The 19069-nt window shown below is 48.1% G+C and overlaps 1 protein-coding gene and 1 long non-coding RNA gene across 9 annotated transcripts in view; one reads left to right on the forward strand and one right to left on the reverse strand.

The window, feature by feature from the left end:
* Positions 1-4320: 4320 nt before the first annotated feature.
* On the reverse strand, positions 4321-17964 carry NR2F2 (nuclear receptor subfamily 2 group F member 2). 4 transcript variants are annotated; one of them, XM_005436630.3, is made up of 3 exons: positions 17422-17964; positions 9031-9558; positions 4321-5920 (listed from the first exon to the last, which is right to left on the reverse strand). In XM_005436630.3, the coding sequence occupies exons 1-3, from the start codon at positions 17462-17464 to the stop codon at positions 5646-5648; spliced, it is 846 nt and encodes a 281-aa protein (XP_005436687.1). In that variant the 5' UTR covers positions 17465-17964; the 3' UTR covers positions 4321-5645. The 4 variants fall into 4 exon arrangements, with proteins under 4 accessions (XP_005436687.1, XP_005436686.1, XP_005436683.1 ...); XM_005436629.3 differs by lacking the exon at positions 17422-17964 and adding an exon at positions 12386-12682; XM_005436626.3 differs by lacking the exon at positions 17422-17964 and adding an exon at positions 11406-12682.
* Positions 13196-19069, forward strand: part of LOC114015232 (uncharacterized) — a 35867-nt gene continuing 29993 nt past the window's right edge. For 4 of the 5 annotated variants that reach the window (XR_003559034.2, XR_003559036.2, XR_008733052.1 and 1 more), the window contains exon 1: positions 13196-16771. This is a non-coding gene — a long non-coding RNA (uncharacterized LOC114015232). The remainder of the gene's footprint in view (positions 16772-19069) is intronic. The other variant, XR_008733053.1, reaches the window with a different exon arrangement.

Consider the following 19069-nt stretch of genomic DNA (forward strand, 5'->3'; position numbering starts at 1 on the left):
AAAGAACTTCATTGAGCGATTGCAATTGTGAAGGAAGGAGAAGGATTGCGTTTTCCTCTCCCTTGTCTCCCACCTCCCCTCTCTATTTTTATTATTTTTTTCCCTAAGCTTCTTCTCAGATGATATAAACGCTTCCGATTACCTAGACGGGAAGAAGGCAAACCCTCTTCAGCGCAGCACCGGGCTCGCCCCCGGAGCCGCACAGCCACCCCGAGCTCTCCCTGCTGCACGTTACCACGCCAGATCTGTTGACATTTTACTTGGGGGGGGGGGGTGGGGGGTAGGAGAGGGGGGGATGGGATGGGTAGAGAGAGGGGAAGGAAAAAGAAAAAAAAAAAAAAGAGAAGAGGGAAAAATAAAGTTTTAATGACATGTATGACATTAAATTAGGCAGTTTTACAATTGGGTTTGAATGCGATGCTAACTGATTACAACTGTGTTATCAAAAGGGTGATAAGATTTATAACTTCGTGAGCACAAGCCTCTCCTCTTAATGACAATAGATGTTCAATAGCAGAAATCTGGTTTCTATTTTCCAAGAAGAGACGCTGTGTGTCTCCGTTGCCCCTTTATTACCGCAGGATTCAAGATCCTCTCTAAAACAGCTTGGCACTTGGAAATCCACAGGCCAGGAATACCTTTATGGTCCCTATTAACTACTGTGTTATTTACACTTTCGCTGGTGCTTCTCACTCAATACCCGTATCACATACGATGGATAACACAGCCCCTCTCCTTGCCGTTTGCTGGGTATTTTGGGTTTATATTTTGCATTTTTTTGCTTTACAAAAGGGGGGGTGGGGGGAAGGGGGTGGGGGGAAGACGAGACCAAAAACACCCCACCCCACAGCCCTGCTTTACACCCCTCTCCTCCCCAGCTCCCTAAACCAACACATTAAGCAAACTTTAAAAACTGGGTTCCTATTACAAAGCAGCGCCCAGGACTAACTGCTTTAAAATTACTGCATAATTAGATTTAGTTGAATTTCACCATTAATTAGGCAGCCGCACTGCGGGGAGCCTTTGAAATCTGAGAAAATGGGAAAAATCATCTGAAGCACGTTTTTTAAACCCAACTTCAATAAATCCTGACAAGGCCTGCGTTTCTCCGTGTATCTCTTTCCATTCTACAAAGCAAAGCGAAGCGAGCGCGATCCCCAGGACCCACTAAAGTTTTAATTAAAAAAAAAAAAAAGAAATAAAAATAAAATCCATCTCTATTTCCACATCCCGCTCGTTATCAGCGGCGGCGGTTACGGAGCGCCTCGAAACATCCCCCCTTTCTCCTTCCCTTTGCCTTCTCTCTTCCCCACTCCCCTTCCCCCCCCCCCCCCCCTTTTTTTTAAGGCACCTTCCCGAGGATCCCGCTGTCTCTGCAGGCGCAGACCCTAAATATAACACCCCGGGGTAGGTCGACTCCGCTTCAATGGCCATTGAGCCGCGCTCGCACGGGGGAGATGCTTCCACAGGTCATTTACATGCAGATGGGATACGAGCTCCGGGGGAAGCAGCTACACCGCCAGCCGCGGCCGCCGGCCCGGCAACTCTTCCCGCCGGCCGGCCCGGCCGCTTCCCCCCGCGGGCCGCTGCGCGGAGGGCGGAACGCCCCCCCCCCCCCCAGCCCCGGCTCCGCGCGGCGCGGAGCGAGCAGGGCCGGGGACGCCATGTTGGCTGAGCTCATCGGACCCTGCGGCGGACTTTCCCACGCGTTGCCCCCGCGGCCGCGCAGCGCTCCGCGCACCCCCCGCCCTCCCCGCCGCCCGCCCACCCGCCCCTTCCCCGGCCGCCGGCGGCGCGGCCCCACGGGCGAGCCCCGCGGGCTGCGGGCGCTGCCCGGCCCCGCCAGCCCCACACGCGGGCTGGCACCGCCCGCCAAGCGCCTCCTCTCGCCCCAGCCCTCCGCTTTTGTCTGAACCTGGGGGAGCCGCCTCCCCTCCGCGCCCCCTCCGCGCCCCGCGCACGCACCGCGCGGGCGGCCCCCCCGGGCCCCGCCGCCGCGCTCCCGGCGGGGTCGGGGCTGCTTCGGGCGAGCGGCGGCGGGGAGGGAAGAGGAGGAGGAGGAAGGGGTGGGGGTGAAGAAGACCTTTCCCGAGATGTGGTTTGCACCGCGGGCGGCTCTGCAGCTCGCGCTGTCGTTCCGGGTCGCCTTTGGGTCTTTCCCCGCCAGTCCCCGCGCCGGTGGCAGGGGCGGTGGGGAAGGATACAGCGAACTAAGATCAGATTAGAGAGAAGAAAAAAAAAAACAACAAAAAAAAAACCAAACCACAACCAACAAATAAAAGGGAGGGTTGGGAAGGGGGGGAACCGCAAGGAAAAAAAATAAATTAGAGACTTAAAGGGAAAGAGTCGCCATGTTTAGCAGCTTTTTTTTTTTTTTTTTCCCCTTAAAAAAAAAAATCTCCTCAACTCCACATAGAACAAGCTTCTCGATCCCAACCCTCCTCTTTTGTCCAATTCAATCTTTGGATAGATCTTTTGTTCTAACTCAGCATGAAAAGAAAAACTTTCTTTAAATGCTATAAACTTAAAACTAACTGAAGTCCCTAAACAAATCCTCCTCTGAGCATTCCAAACATATATACATGGGGCTGGTGTGTGTGTGTGTGTGCGTGTGTGTGTGTGTGTGTTTTTATTTAACCCTGGTGCATTTTCTGTTTACTATTATTCTCTGTGAACCAAAGCTCGCTGCAAGAAACTTATAAATACAGAGATAGCTTACAGGCTTTAAAACATAAAAAGCAGAGAATGTTTTGGATTTGAAAATCATAAATTATAATTTAATGCCAATAACAATTTACAACAAATGGTTGTTTACAATAAACTAACACAAAACAAACAAGTCAGGATCCTGTGTTCTTAGTAAGCATAAAAACTTCACACACACACACTCACATGGATAGCACTTGCAATAGAAAAAGCTAAATCTAGAGGTCAGCAATCCCCTGCAATAATAGTATATTTATATATTTATATATATTTATATATTTATAGAAAAGGAGCCACGATTCAGATGTAAAACTCTGCTCAAATTCACAGTCATACGCCCCTCAGCCCCCAGTACAGATGTGTCTAACTGGAACACACTAAAGATCAGGGTTTAATCGACTTTGCAGAATGATCTCTCTCCCTCCCTCTCCCCCTCTTTTTGTGAAACCACAACATGGTGTAGTTACGTGTGGTAAAAAGGGAGAGGGGGAAGCCTCAGACAAGAACAAAATTGCAAGCTTTCACATACAAAGCATCTGCTATAGACCAAGGGGAGGGCGGGTGGGGGGGGGTGGGGGGAGAGAGAAAAAAATAAATGACACACACACACACAAAACAAAATATCAACCCCTTGCAAAACCACATCATCTTGCCTTCCTTCAGATTTGGGGTGGTTTTTTGTTTTGTTGGGGGGGGTGTCCCTTTTTTCTTTTTAGCTTTTTTTTTTTTTTTTTTTTTTTTTTTTGCCTGCTCGGGATAGCACTAAATTCACAAATGGTGTGTCCAACCCTGTGCCACTCGCCCGGGCAGGTCCCCGCCGCATCAGTGGGAACGGTGCCGGTGCGAGGGCTGCAGGAGAGGGCCCTGCAGCTACACGGGAGAGATGCATGGACGCCTACGCATGTATGTATGCAAGTATACATACAGACATATATCCCATATGTAAAATATAGAGATGACCTGTGGTCATGCTTTCACAGTCTAAGGTAAAAAAAAAACCACTTGAGAGTATATATACATTAAAAACCGACTCCTCAGTGCTAGAAGCTAAAGCCACTCCATTTGAAGACCTCTCAATGACAACGATAGATGGCAACTACGGAGTATTATAAAAAATCACACATACTTAAAGAAAACTCATTGCAAACAACTGACCTATATTTACAATACTGCTATTACCTTGCTTGAATGATCTTGTGCGCGTATGTCAGACATTTACAAAAGATTTTTCGCCCCATTCTGATCATAAAATAGATACTGATCTCCAGATTTCTAATACTTTTTCACAACAATACCTTTCCTACGCAGGCACTTAAGTGTGACAAAAATAAGGGCCTTTTTTTTCCAGAAAATCCATTTTTAATTAACAGGAGGATTAGATGAATGGGGGTTGATGGTTTACCATTTCAGCATAGTACTTCCTAAAACCAGAGATAAACCACGAACTTAAGTCCTCCACCCCCATCCCGGAATTAAACAGGTAAATACACTACAATACATCTGCTACAAACTTACTGTGACAAGTAAACAAATCAATTGCCTATGGACTTAAATGACTGCAAACTATAGAGAAGTAATGTGGTTTCTGAAAGACATTTATGACAGCCAAACAAGTTTCAGATATCAAATAATATTTTAATTTCTGAATACTTTCAATTTTCCTTGGAATATAACACACAAAGACTCGACCAAACAGTTCAGTTATTATAACTTTTACAGTATACAGAAATGTTGCACTTAAAAAAAAAAAACCTTCAGTTTTTTAAAACACAAAACTGTAAACTCTAAGATACTGAATCAATCACGTTATCTATAAGTGCCAACAGTGTTATTTTGTCATGCTGATTTCAATGGTATTTTTTAAAAAGGGAAAATATCAACAATTATTATAATACAAAGGGCTTGCAAATATACAAACAGATAGAGGAGTTTAATAACAATTCATGATGAACTATGTGGAACCCAATTCAAATTACAAAAGTTCACTTTGCTTGTTTGTTTGTTTTTAAAATCAAAACCGTAGTGTGTCTTGGACACAAATTCCTTCTACCTATAATAAGTCCCCACAGTTCATTTTCTCTCCAAAATATCAAAAAACCTAGATTTGGGGGTAGTTATATGACACGTGTGGTTCATTCGGGTCTATATAATTATAGCTCTCTCAGCTTCAAGCTAGATTTTGGGTCACCACCTTAAGTGCGCTTCCATCATTGTGTTGTTGAGGGTTTTTTTTTCTCTTTTCCTTTCTTCCTATGATACTTTCGTGGACTCAGTTTTAATTCTTTCAGAACATATATTTTAAGGATACACAGTTGTGTTTTTTTTTTTAAAGAAGCCAAGGTTATATCAAAAATTATTATAGAACCACAGAATAAACTGGTTTGAAACCAGAAAAATACAAAAAAGAACAGCTATAGGTACATAGACACATAGGACAATTAATAATTTGGAAAAAAAAGACTTACTTTCTTCCGTTCTGCTAATTTTCTCCAAATTTCCTTTAAATGCACTTTAAGCGAGATTTTTTTTAAAAAGTTTACCCCAAAAAAAGAAAAAAAAGAAGAAAAAAGAAAAAAAGAAAAAGCCCACCATCGTTTCTTTTCTTCTTCTTTCTCTTTTTTCTTTCTTTCTTTCTTTTTTCTTTCTCTCTTTTATTTTTTACAAAAAATGATAAGTAGCAAGTTTTTTTTTCTGAACAACACGGGAGTTTTTAATGCATTCTGTAAAAGTTCATTTGACAGTCTCTTTTTTTAATTCACAGTCCATTAATTTTTTCCTGTCTTCTCTTAGCAAACTTGTAACATCCTTTTACATCCTTTCTTAGCAGAAGGAAATTTAAGAAACAACCAGAACCCAAATGTCATTTGCTTTCCTTTCACTCTCTTTCATCTCCCTTTTCAATTTTAAATTTTTAATTTTTTTTTTCTCTCTCGAATATTTTATTGAATGGACATATAAGGCCAGTTAAAACTGCTGCCAGACAGTAACATATCCCTGATTAGGGTTTCTATGGGGGTTTTACCTACCAAACGGACGAAAAACAATTGCTCTATGACAGAAGAGGAGACAGTGCGAAGGGAGGGGAGACGTAGTAATAGCTTCCCGAATCGTGTTGGCTGGTTGGGATACTGGCTCCTAACATACTCTTCCAAAGCACACTGTGACTTCTCCTGTAAACTTTCAACATGGGCTACATCAGAGAGACCACAGGCATCTAGAAGAAAGTGTATTAAAAAAAAAAAAAAAAAAAAGAAAAGAAAGAAAAGAAAAAAAGAAAACAATCATCAGATTAAAAAGTTGTTGTTGGTTTTTTAAAATTTTTAATTTGATCTTTTTTATTGCTAGAATTAAGTGTAGATCGTGCGCCATCACCTCGCCCCCCAGAGTTTAAGTAGGTTTTACCAAAAGGGACAATCTCTCTCATGTGTGTGTGTTTGTATTTCTCTCTCTTTTCTGGAGGGTCTCCTTTAGGACAGAGCACAGCTCCCAGAGTCGAGATTTCTAATGGCCCGACAGACCTGAGGGACTGACAAGGAGGTGCTGGCCAAGCATAATTTTGTATATCTATATTTTTAGGGGGAAAGGCTGGGGGGGCAGGGAAGGCTTGACTCAAAAGGGGGGAAAGGGAGCCACTATTTCTCCTCCCCCCCCCCCCCTTGGAAAATAATTGGGGAGAACTTAACCATGTGATGAGAAGAAACACTAATAATAGCGATAGAAATCATAATAATAATAAAAAACTGGCCCAGCCAAAGATAATGGCGCCCCGGATCCAGCAACAGATTCTCCCCCAAAGAAGACAACGCGTTTTTCTTCAGTCTTTGAAACTGATTTAAGTGGCCCTTTAAAACTGATCTTGTCAGTTTAGCCTATTCAGAGGCAGCCATGCAAACTGTGATCTCTCTGTTCATTTGAGCTGTTTCTTTTCCCCCCTCTTTTCTTTTCTCTTTCTTTCTTCCCCCCCCTCCACTCCCCCCTCTTTTTTTTCCTCTTCTTCTTCTTTTTAAACCTAAAGGCCCTTACAAGAAGAAAACTCCCTGATAGGGTCTGGACATTTTTTTTTCCTTTTTTTTCCTGATACGCTAAAATACAATAAGTTCCCTTTAAATCAGAGACGTCTGTGCTGAAAGAGCACAGGTTGTGACCTGACCTCCCTGTGGCTTTCCTAGGCACAGGGCTAACACATGCATATTCTGCGAGTCATTAGAACCCAGATTTTTTTTTTTCTCTTAAAAGAGGCTGCAGCAAACATTATATGCATCTATGTGCGTCTGCTTTACATCAGGGAGCGTTATTGGGGTGCTGCAGAAGCTGCACGCATCACCCTATTTATTTTATTTTTTTTTTTTTTGCATGCGGCTATCTTCCCCTGAATCAGATAACAAGAAACGTTTATCTAGTTGGGAGGCAATTTACACGCCAGGCCTCACATTTTGAAAATAGTAATAAATTAAACAGTTACGACAGGATCGGACGATTGTTTTCTCAGAAGGCTAAAAAATAAAAAAAATAATAAAAAAAAAGTGATTTGGGAGAAAAGGCAGGATTGGAAATAAACTCCTCGGTGTGGGTGTGATCTGGCCAGGGGCTGGGGAGGGATGTGAGCGTGTGTGGGATCCTTACCGAGTGTTTGAACGAGGGAGAGGAAAATACATCCTAAGAAAACGATGGAAAAATAAAATAAGCACCCCCCGTACACCCCTTCCCACTCGGGATCTCTGTCTCCCTGTGGCTAGATGCACCCTGCTCATTGATCACCTTAGGACTTTAGCATGAGTAATTTGGGGGGGGAGGAAAAAAAAAAAAAGAGAAGTTTTTTATGTGTAAAGCAATAATATATAAAAGGAAGTTTAGGTCACGACCCAGAACCTGGACAAAGTCCAGAAAATGACTTCGTTCCCCAGACCCCCTTTAACACAACAAGGAACGGATTGTGAGCCCTTCTTTTCCCACATAAACTACATTTTTTTCCTGTTTCCTGATATCAGGCTTTAAAAAACTCCGATGAGTAATTATTTTACAGGTCCTGCTTCCATTCATATGTTTATCGCGTGGCCACTTTCCCAAGCTTTCAAATGAGTTATAGAAGAAATATAGGTATTTTTAAACTTAATCCCAAAACTTCTAGGGCTCCAGCACATTGCCTTGCCAATGCAGCCTTAAAGTTAGCAATCTGAGATAACGTATTGCACAAATTAGCAAGCAGGTTTTTTTTTCCTCAAAAAAAAAAAAAAAATTTAGCCTCCAGAGTTAATATCAGGATTATTACTCACCCAGGTTAAACTCTAGTGCAAGCTAATTAGATTTCACAACGCACTCAATTATTGCTTTATAACTCATGCACTATTTCTAGGCAGCAAAAGTTGACACATATCCCCCCCCACCCCCCCCACCCCCCTTTGATTATCTAAGAAACACCTCGAGGTCTTTTCCTCGGGAGAGGCATGGCTGTGCCACCCCGGAATTACACTGCAGAGCGGCAGCTTCAGTCTCCTCTTACTTTTTCATACTATCCCTGTCTACTTATGGTAATGATCTTTTCGCACCCGCTACTCGCTTTCGACTATGCAGTTCCTGCTGGGTACAAATGCAAACTTTTCCCCTTAGCTTAAATGACACAGAACTGCTCACTGCCACATTCTGTTTAAATCAGAGACAGCTCTTTGGAAAGTTGATTTATTTTATTTTATGAGATGGCAGGGAACATATTTTAAACTCAGCTTTGCGCATTTAACTTTTTTTTTTTAATTCAATTTTTAATCCTGCAGGGCTTTTTTCCCTTCCTGGCTGCCCATAAAATGATCCTCTTTTTAAAGTGGTTTCACTGATAGGACGACTTGTATTTAACAACATCAAACAGATTTTGCTGCTGTTCGGATGCGTGTCATTAAATGCAACAACCCAGAGCTATACTGTTAAATAAAATATTATTTTCAATGGGAAAAGCGCAGTCTCTCGTGGCGAATGGGTGCCTCTCCCCGAGCACCCTCTTCCCCCATCCCCAGCATTGTTCAGCTAGGGTTGGGGTGTTTTTTGGTTGCCTTTTTGTGTGTGTGTGTATTTTATTTCCTTTTTTTTTTTTTTTTTTTTTTTTTTTTAATTTTGCACTCCCTGGAAGATGGGATGCTCAGATCCGAGGCCCTGAAGGGGAGACCACAGGGCACCGTTTCCTAAAAGGAAAGAGACCACACTGGTTCTCAGGGGGGCTAGGGAGCAGTGATGGGGTGCAGGCAATAACACTTTGCAAGAGCAAACAGTTCTCAGGGAGGCAGGGGGCAGGGGGCCCAGGGAAGGAAAAAGGAAGAGCAAAGAAATGCTGCCTACCTGAGGTGAAGAGGACTATGGCCTTTAAACAGCTATATTCTGCAGAGTCGACATGCAATGCTTTCAGTTTTTCTACTTGCTCTTGGAAGATTCGTATGTGGTCCATAAAGGCGACCACTCGGTCAGCAGACATTGGCGAAGCGTGGAGGCCAGCAGCTGCCAGGAGCGGAGCTACGTGGAGGGGCATGGAGCACTGGGCAGCGTTGAGGACAAATAACTCGCTCCAGGTCAGCCTCAGGAGGGCCACCTGGTCTGTGATCTGGAGGTCTGGGAAGAAGGGGATATTCCTGGCCCACTCCACCGCGCTGAAGAGCATCCTAGCTGCCAGTTCACAAATGTTCTCGATGCCCATGATGTTGTTGGGTTGCATGCACTGACTGCCAAAGCGGGAGGTGGGGTAGGGCTCTGCTCTCAGAAGAAGGGAGATATATCCGGATAGGTAGGAATGGCAGTTGAGAGGGTCCCCGTTTGTCAAGGCGAACTGACCATGAGTTGGCTGTGTGGGTGGCATTCTGCCCCTCTGGACCGCTGCAGTAAATAAAGAAGAAACTACAGCTATTAATATCTGAATTGCAACCATCCGTTCAAATACAGCCTGCTTTGTGTGCTTCTGCGTGCGTGTGTGACACCGTACCAAGTCAGCTTAAGGGGGAACATGCATTTTTCCAGTCAGAGTTCAGCCCGTACCCCTGTTTTAAGGCTCCACAGTTCCCGGGTCAAGTAAAAGCAACAATAAAAGCTGAGCAATGCTGTCCGCTCGGCCAGCACTGCCTGAAGGAGCCCGAGATCCTCACTTCCCAAAACATACCACAATTCAGTTATTCCCCCCTCCACCTCCACCGCCACCCCTCCTTCAAGAGATGCAGGATACGTCTTTGTGTGCCCGAGTATTTTTCTTCATTACACCTAAAACAGCTTATTGATTCGAGGCTGGGGGAGCGGGATGGGGAGGGAGGGGGGAGAGGGAAGAAACACTTCAGTTCAAAATCCCCGGCACTGGTCCCACACGCGTTTCTCACCCCCTGAATATATTGTTGCTGCTACTATTATATACCACCCCACCCCCACCCCCCTTCTTAAAAAATATCAAAGGAGGCGAGATCACCCCACAACATCCCCAGCAGGTCCCCTGGTGAGGCTGGGGGCATTATCCAAAGGCACCTTCCTCAGCTGCCCATGGAAAGTGGGCCTTTCATTTTGTTAATAAATTTACACGGTGACAGCGAGAGAAAAAGGAGCGAGAAAAAGGGCTCAGAGGCAGAGAGACGGCGAGAAGGGAGAACGCCTAAAAATGTGCTTGATTTATATTTGTTATCGCATGTATTACAAGGTTAGTTACTCTTGCAGAAACACAAAGAGAGGAGCCCAGCGAGTCCCAAGCCCCCTAACCCTTAACCTACATAGCAGCGTCCAGACACAGAGCATGCACTGGAAAACTGCAGGCTCACATTTCTCGTCTAATTTTATATCACAAAGACTCGACTTCCAGAGACCCGAGCACCCCACACTTACTTCTGGGCTGCTCCTTCCCCCCCCCAACCCGTCCCTTCTACCTCCTCCTGCCTCTCCCGGAGGGACACGAAAATAAGAAGAGAAAAGTGAGATAATAACAATCAGGAAAGGCAGGCACACGGCAACGTGTAGCTAGAGATGCACACGCGCGGAGATGTGTGTATGTATATATATTTTTAAAGGAGGAAAAATCCGGCTGGGAATCCACAGTGGAGTGCTGTAGAGCCTCGGTAGGGTGAGTCCCATTGTAATAGTAATTTGAACCGCCTGTGTAAAATTGCAATCTAAGGCAGGGTGCTGGAGGATATATATATATATTGTCTGTCTGTCTGTGTGTGTGCATCTCGTGAGGCTCCGTGTGTGTGTACACACACGCACAGGGACACACACACCACACACAGAGACAGAGCTGCTCGGGGGACGGGGGCTAACGCTGAACATGCAGGAGGAAACATGAAGGAAAAGTAACCGCACGTCAGAATAATCATCTCGCTCCTAAGCAGCGTGAAACTAAAAATCCACTTCCAATAAACCTCCATCAGCAAAATCAAAACAAACACAAATCAATTACGAGTGCAGGAGAGAGCATGCAAGAGCCCCTGCCTCCCCTGCCCACCCTCTCCAACACCTCTTTCTTTCATTACCAGAAAGTTTCTGTCTGTTTATTCGGGGGTGGGGGTGGGAGGAGGGGGGCGAGGAAAGGTTCTGGTTGGGGTTTGGGGAGGGAGGTGAAAAATAAAAAGAAGAATAAAAAAAAACAACCCCAAACAACAAAACAACAACAACAACAACAAAAAAAAACCAAACCAAAACCCAAAACGCAGCGAGTGGAAAAAATTGCAAAACAAATGAAATCCCAATACCTTCCCGTCTCATGCCAACTTTGAGGCATTTTTTGAGGCGGCAGTACTGACACTGATTGCGGTGGTGCTGGTCAATGGGACAGTTCCTGTTGGCACGACAAGTGTAGCTGAGATTCCTCCTTACACTCCGCTTGAAGAAACTCTTGCAACCCTCGCAGGTAAACTGGCCATAATGTTTGCCACTAGACTTGTCCCCACAAACCACACATTCAATGTGCTGCTGCTGCTGCTGTTTGTCTCCTTGGTTCTGCTGGCTTGGCGGGTTGGTCTGGGCTGGCGTACTGGGAGGGCCCCCGGGCCCCGGGGTCTGTGGGGTGTGCGGGGCCCCGGCCGGGGGTCCCTGCACCGGCGGGGCTTGCGAAGGCTGCGTTCCCTGAGCTCCGGGCACATCGTCCTGGGGGTCTCGCCACGCACCGACTACCATTGCCATATCTATTGGACACCGTTGCCAAACTTCCTGTTCCCCCTTTATTTTCAAAGTTTGTTTGCTTTGCTTTTCAGATCAGCTTTGCAGCAGTCTTTTTTCCCCCCCCTCCCCTCTCTCTCTCTCTCTTTCCCCCTCTCTCTTTTGTTGTTTTGCCCCCCCCCCCTTTTTTTTTTTTTTTTTAGGAGGGTCGGGGTGGGGGGGATCTCCCGGTACCGGCGAAGGTGCAGAAGCACGGGGCGATGGAGGTGTGTGTGCGGGGGGGGCGAGTTGCGAGTCGATTGTCTGGGCTCCAGGAGAGCAAAGTAAAGGGGTGGTGGGGGTGGGGGAGAGAGGGGGAGAGAGAGAGAGAGAGAGGAGGAAAAAAAAAAAATCTCTTCAAAGATCTCCCTCTCTCTCTCTTAGAGCTGATCTGCAGCAGAGTAGTTGAAGGAGGAGAGGCGGGTGTCTGGGGGCCAGGTCCAGGGAAGCTCGCAGTCAGCCATTCAGGAAAGCCATCAAAATAAGAATGAATAAAAGGTTAAAGATTACACACACAGAGGAAAAAAACACGCACAGCTGAGGAGACTTTTCTCGGCGCGGAGAGCGGACGGTCTCGCCGTAGTTTTTGGAAGTCCAGCTTGCAGCAGCAACATCAACTGCGATCGCTTTGTTTTTGTGGGCTTTTTTTTTTTTTTTTTTTTTCCTCCTCCTCTTTCCTCCTCTCTCTCTCTCTGCTCTGTCTCTCCTCCCTCCTTCGCTCGCTTTAATTCTTCCTCTCCGCCGCTCCGCCCGGGCGCTGCTCTCTTTCTCTCTCTCTCTCCCTCTTTTGGGCTCGGGGGTGGGGGGGCTGGCTGTTGGGTTTTTTTCCTCCTCCTCCTCCTCTCCTCGCTTTTTTTTAATTATTATTATTATTGTTATTATTATTAATTGTTATTATTATGATTGTTTATTTGTTCCTCCTCTCCGTCCCCGCCGCGCTGCGCTGCGCTCCGCTCTGCCCCGCTCAGTCGGTTCGCCGCTCCCGCCGCGCCGTGTCCCCGCCGCCGCTCCCGCCGCCGCTCCCGCCGCCGCCACCGCTCGGGTGCTGCCGCCGCCGCCGCCGCCGCCGCCGCCGCCGCCGCGCTGCCTTATGCTGCTTCTGCCGCCTCGCAAGTGGGCTCTCGCCTCCGCGCCGCCGGTGCTCACGGCGCGGGCGGGGGGAGGGGGGCCGCGGGGCGGGGGGGAGGGAAGGAGTCAACTCGCCAGCGCAGCGCCCAGCCAGCCAGGATGATAAAAGAGGGGAGCGGGAGGAGGAGGAGGAGGAGGAGGAGGAGGAGGAGGAGAGGAGGAGGAGGAGGGAGAGAGGGAAGGATCATAACCCAGCGCGCAGCATCGCTCCTCAGCCGGGGGGGGAGAGGGGAAAATCACCGCGGGGAGAGCGGGGGGGAGAGCGCCAGCCCTTCCCCCCCCCCCCCCCCCAAAAAAAAAAAAAAAAAAAAAAAGGCAGCGGCCCCCCGGCGGCGGGAGGGGCGGGGCGGGGCGGGGCGCGGCGGCGCGGGCGGGCGGCGTGTGGGCCGAGTGGCGAGCGCGCTCCCCGCCGGCCGCTCGCCCCGCTGGCGGGAGAGTGAACTTTGACACGACTGCTGCAACTTAGCGCACGTTGCCATGGCGACCGCGCGCCTTATAAGGCAACCCGACCGGCGTTTGACTGGTCAAAAGCTCGCGCCCCGCCCCTCGGCCCTCATTGGGCCGCGACGCCCTGCGCGGCCTGCCATGGCCGCCGCCGCCGCCCGCGCGGTCCTAGAGGCAGGCGCTGCCCCGCCGCTGGCCGCCGCCACGGGGGCCGGGGCCGGGGCGTCCCCCCGCGCACCCCGCGCCGCGCTCCTCGCTCTCTCCGCTCCTCACCCCGCGTCCCCTCGCCGCGCTCCCCACCCCGCCGGGGCGAAGGGTTACGGCCATCCCGGCGAGCGGAGCGCAGCGCCGCCGCCTCACCTGGGGGGCCGCCTGCCGGGGCACGGCCCCGGCGGGTCGTGAAGGGGGGCGGCGGCGGGTGAAAATCAGAAAACTGACGCTAAACCGAGGTAAAACTCCACTGAATAAACCAAACCCGAGCGACCGCCGCCGCCTGGGGGAGGGGGGTGGCCGCCGTCTCCCCGTGAGGGGCAGGGCTGCGCAAGTACGGGGTGTCCCGCCGGGCGCTGCGGCCGGGGGCGGCGGTGCCCGAACCCCCCTCGGCCTCGCTGCGGAGGGGGCCGTTGGGCCGCGGCACCTGCGCTCGCCCCGGGCGCTCCGCGGAGTGCGGAGCGTCCCCCCGCGCCCCGGGACCGGCCACTCGCCCGGCCCTGGCGCGGCAGCGGGGCACGGCCGCTCCTCCCGACCTGCGCCCGCCGCGCCGGCGCCTCCTCTCCCGCGGCTTCACAGCGGACACCGTCTACCCCTTCCCCCGGGCACGGCCGTGGAACCGACCCGCAACGCCTGCCGGCACCGTGACACCCGTGTCTCTGCCCTCGCAGCCTCCGCGGCATCGCGCCGGCGCGGCTCACCTCAGCCCCCGTAACTTTATTTTGGGGATTCGGGTTTTTATTTTATTTTTTTTTTAGATCACACGTACCGTGACACGGTAACACAACCTCAGTGCTGTAGTGGGAGCACCGCTGAATAGGTAACCGATCTAAGTACGCGGGGATAGTTGTTTATTTCCCGCTGAATACAGCCACCGGGCAGCGGCACCGGGGCTTGGAGTTCATCTCCCGGTGAAATGGCCAAAGGACACCCGAGCAGGCGGGGGCACGGACACATACAAAGGAAAACACGTTAAAGAGCCAGCGGGGCGCCCGGCCGGTGCTCCTGCGCCAGCACAGCGTGCAGCTCACGGTCGAGCCGGTCATCGAGCGGGGCCGTGGGGACACAGACCTGTGCGCGACTCTGCGGAGGATTAATTGCCCCTCACCTCCTCACACACAGTTTTTCATGTTGCCACATGCACACCCCCTTCTGCCGCAGAAATAATATATGTGGCTAAAGCCGCAGGTGCTGGGGTGATGGGAAAGTTGTACAAAGCACCCAGACTTGTCAGTGTCCTGCCTGGAAACTCGGGGTGTGGAGACCCCACGAGCGAAGATGTGCTGCGGCTCAATTTCAAAGACAAGGCTGCGGCATTCCCATTGATCCTGACGGAGCAAATATAACCTTCCCCCGAAACCAGGGACCAGGAGAGACTGGGAAGACGGAAGGGGGGAAAGGAATCCTTCCCCGTTAAAATGTGGGCAACTGCCTCCCGATTTCCAAATAACCCAGAGCCGATCAGGTCACCTTTCGGGGAGGGTGGGAGAAGGTAGGGGTTCAAAATGCAGAACGGTCATAGATGGCTGCTGATGTTGAATTTCCTGAGGGGGGAAAGACCCCACCAAAACCCCCACAACCCCAAAAAAACAACCGACCAAAACCCCCAGCAAAACAAAACCAACCCAACACTAACCTTTCCTGTCTCGAACCTGACAAAGTAAACAAGATTAATTCACCATATGAAAAAACATTAATGCCGTCTTAACAAATGCAGAAATCAGAAGAGAAAGCGGTTTTAACAGGACGTGCAATATTAATAGTTTGAACGTACGATCGTAAAAATGAAAAGCCATTGATATACGCTTAAAAGCCGCCGTATACGCTGATTGCTCAAGCATTAATGAAGAATGCCCCAGATTAACTATTTGCTCTTCGAGGGATGCAGCAATATAACATCTATTAGCACCATTAGATGCTTTGCTATTTATTTGAAAACACCCGTGCGAGTGGGTTGAGGCAGAACAGATGAATGTAAAAATGAACTGCAGCTAATTTCGCTAAATAATGCTGGAAACCTGAGCGCCTCGCAAAGAAGGGGGATATTTTCAACTGTCCTTCCCCGAGCCTAATGACAATAGGAATGCTCTGTTTTAAAAGTAAGACCGTATTGGTTTTCCAAATAAACAGATGTATCCCTCCTGCCATTTTACTGCAGATGTAAATTTATTTTAATGAGAGGGAGTGGAAGGATTTATTTTGCTAAAATAGAGTTGGGGATAGAACCCGTGTAAATCTTTAGGTTTTAAAAAAAGAGGAGGAAGGAGGGGGAAGCTGCTTTCCTGGCAGAAAGCTGCCTAACAGTCATCTAATTCTTTCTAGATTAAATCGCAATATGAATACAGCATCGAACAAATACCGAGTTTCGCTCTGAACTCAGTGGAAAGCAGTTACGTCTAACAGAATTCAATGAATTCCTCTTCTCCCTCAATGTAGTATGTGTGTGTTTTTCTCTTCCACCACACTGAAGTTCCATGAATAGGGAAAGTGGCTCCTATTGTGTGCCTCTGAACTTCCAAGTCAATGCAATTTTTAACCACTGGCTTGTGGTACTTTGAAAATCACCAGGGGCTGTCAGAGTTGGGTCCTCTGAAAAATTTACAGTGCTAAATCAGAGCATATGCTGGGAGAGAGGAAAAAAAATTGCTGAAGATTGGAGCAAGTACAGTATCCGGCTGCCCCCTAGTGTAAGTCCCTCATCTGCCTAAAATCCAACTTTAAAAGAAAAGGATCTCTTAAAGGGAAACGACTTTTGGCTCACGTATGCATACGAGAATGAAACTTCTGTACATTTTAATCTGATTAATTCCTAAGGATTTAAAATTAATTGGCTTGGGCGCTCCTAGACCGGACTATAAGATTTCTGCATCAGGGTTTCTGCGGGCGCTGTACTGAATAGGTATTTTTAAGGGACAGTGGTAAGGGATTGGGGGGGGGGGGGGGGAGAGAATCCTGTTTTGTGATTATTTTTTTTTAAACGAGGAACCGTGCCTCGCATGCTGTTGTCAGAGCAAAACACTTTTGCTGCTTAAAGTCAGATCTACGTCTTTTGCAGTAATACTTTAAAAAAAAAAAAAAAAAAAAAGGATAAATAATTGCCTTAAAGCCTCAGCCGAACTGCCAACCACACCTTCGGATGGTGAGTATATTCCAGCTTCTTTCCATTGTACTTGCTTAGCCGGAGAAGGGACCGGAGGGGGAGAGGGGATCTCGGCGCTATACCTTCACCACCGACCTTTTTTTTTTTTTTTTTCCTTCCCCCCTTCCTTAAATAAATGCTGCCAGCTGCACGCGGCGACACAATTCCGTGCAGTTTAATACCTATCACTTAAGTTAAGAGACTCGTCCTCCCCTCCCCACCCTCCCGAGCAGGTCAGTCCGCCGCTCCCCCCGAGCAGCCCGGAGCCCAGGCAGGGGCGGCTGCCACCGGGCTCTGTCTCCGGGACGCTGCTTTGGAAATGACTTTGAGGCGCTTTGCCTCGGACCTGGAAGCCGATTCCGGTCGTTGGGTTTGGTCGCTTGTTTGTTTGTTTGCTGCTTGCTTTATTTAGCTAAAGGATGTGCTAACTGATGGTGCTGCAATTACACATACTTGGGTCTGCCCCCCTCCCCTCTTCCCCTCCTTAGAGCAACCCACGTAACCTTAGAAACGATCGTTTAAGACGTACGTTAGCTAACATTTGCTTTTTTGGATTTTTTGTTTTCCTTAAAAGAGAAACACAAGAATCACAACACATTGCCCGAAAAAAAGTGTCAAAGAAGAAGAAAAAAAACTATAAGTAAACATACCAAAACCATATTTGCCTTGTTCAAGGTCCCAAATCGCTTGCATCTTCCTTTTTCTACCTCTCCTTTAGTTTGGCAGGTGAAACAAACAAACAAAAAAAAAATCAGACCGCTGTTTGCCCCCCAGAAAGATGTGCGTTGGGTAATTAAAGAGAAGTCTCCTTCTTGGTGTTTATCTAAGCGATTGTGCAAACTGATTAAAAAAAAAAAAAAAAGAGAGAGAGAGAGGAAAAAAAAAAAAGTAAAGTTACAGCCTTCAGGGGGGGAAAAAAGGAGGCAAGGTGAAGGGAATAGATTTCCCACAACCTAAAGGGAAGTGCTTTCGATGTATTATTAGCGATCAGCCTTGGGAGACAGGAAAAAAAAAATCCTGAACACACTCTAACTTTACACAGACAAGATTTCAGGGGGGGCTTTGTACATTGCTGCTTAGGAATGTGCGCCTCGCCTTTAAGAAAAAATCCCCAAGCCCAAGGTAGGAGATGTCTTTGAGTGATCCTTGTCTCTCATTTCATTCCTTAGAAGGAAGAGCGTCTCGCTACACCTTGTTTGGAGCTGGAAAGGCGAGACTTAAAAAAAAAAAAAAAAAAAAAGGAAAAATATTCACAACCCACCCTTCCAATTGGGGAGAAAAAAAAAAAACCAAGAGAGGGAAATCTCCTAACTTAATGACTGTGGGGGTAGGATGGATGCGACCGGTTTCAGCGCCCCCCCCCCCTCCCCCAGCTCCCCCCCTCCCCGGCAGAGGGAAAAAAAAAAAAGAAAAAAAAAAAAAAAGCCAACCGCAAACAACTACAGGCTGAACTATCAACACATGCACCGAAGGGGAAAAAATATATAGTGTCCTGTGTAGGGTCGGCAGGGAACGCAAGCACACGCTAAAGCAAGTTGGGAAAGAATCCGAGCTAATCAGCAATCTCTTTCTCTCTCTCTCCTTCTCTCCCTCTCCCCCTCTCTCTCTCTTTCACTGCCCCTGAGATCCCAGCTCCAAAGAGGTACTCCACATTTTTTCATTACCAAAAATCCGTTGCAATAATCATTTGTTGCTAATTGAAACCCTTGGAGACATTTTTCCCCACCCCCTTCACAAACATGGCAACTTTTAGACATGGGAAGCACGTTTAGTTTTATTTTATTAAAAAAAAAACAAAACACAACGCCACGGTTAGGAGGAGGCTGAATCTTTCACCCACGAGAAATATCAGCTCGTCAGCCCCCTTCCAGGGGGGTGTGGGTGGGGGAACGGGACCCCAGTACAGTGAGGGCTTGGGAAAATTTGGAATACATTATACCGCCTTTGGCAGGAGAATACTCTCCAACTAATGGATTCCTGCTCCTTTTTGTGTGTGTGTGTGTATCAGTGTGGGGGGTTTCTGGAAAGAGGGGTGGTGGTCGTGGTGGTGGGGAGCCGAGCTTTTATTTTAAGAAACTGTTAGGGTAAGAAGTGTGTCATACTTGACAAATGGAACAAACGCTCTTCCATTTCTTGCTTGTCCTTGCCTTAAAACAGGAATTAAGTTAACCACAGTGCTGCATGTTAATTGCATGTTTACTGGGCTAATGAAAATTACAAAAGGGTTTTGCCACCTCGATCGGTGATGGAAAAGTATGAAGGCGATTGTCATTGCAGCCTTCGGGGAGGGCCGGGGCG

This window comes from Falco cherrug, chromosome 7, assembly GCF_023634085.1.
Source record: "Falco cherrug isolate bFalChe1 chromosome 7, bFalChe1.pri, whole genome shotgun sequence".
Lineage (NCBI taxonomy): Eukaryota > Metazoa > Chordata > Aves > Falconiformes > Falconidae > Falco > Falco cherrug.

Bases quoted from the DNA above. Each gene is read 5' to 3' on its own strand.
- NR2F2 (XM_005436625.3), bottom strand. From the start codon at position 11,835: ATGGCAATGGTAGTCGGTGCGTGGCGAGACCCCCAGGACGATGTGCCC. The intron at 9,580-11,405 runs GTATTGGGATTT...TAATAGCTGTAG, and splicing joins AGTTGGCATGAGACGGGAAG to TTTCTTCTTTATTTACTGCA. The intron at 5,921-9,030 runs GTAGGCAGCATT...ACTTTCTTCTAG, and splicing joins CATAGTCCTCTTCACCTCAG to ATGCCTGTGGTCTCTCTGAT.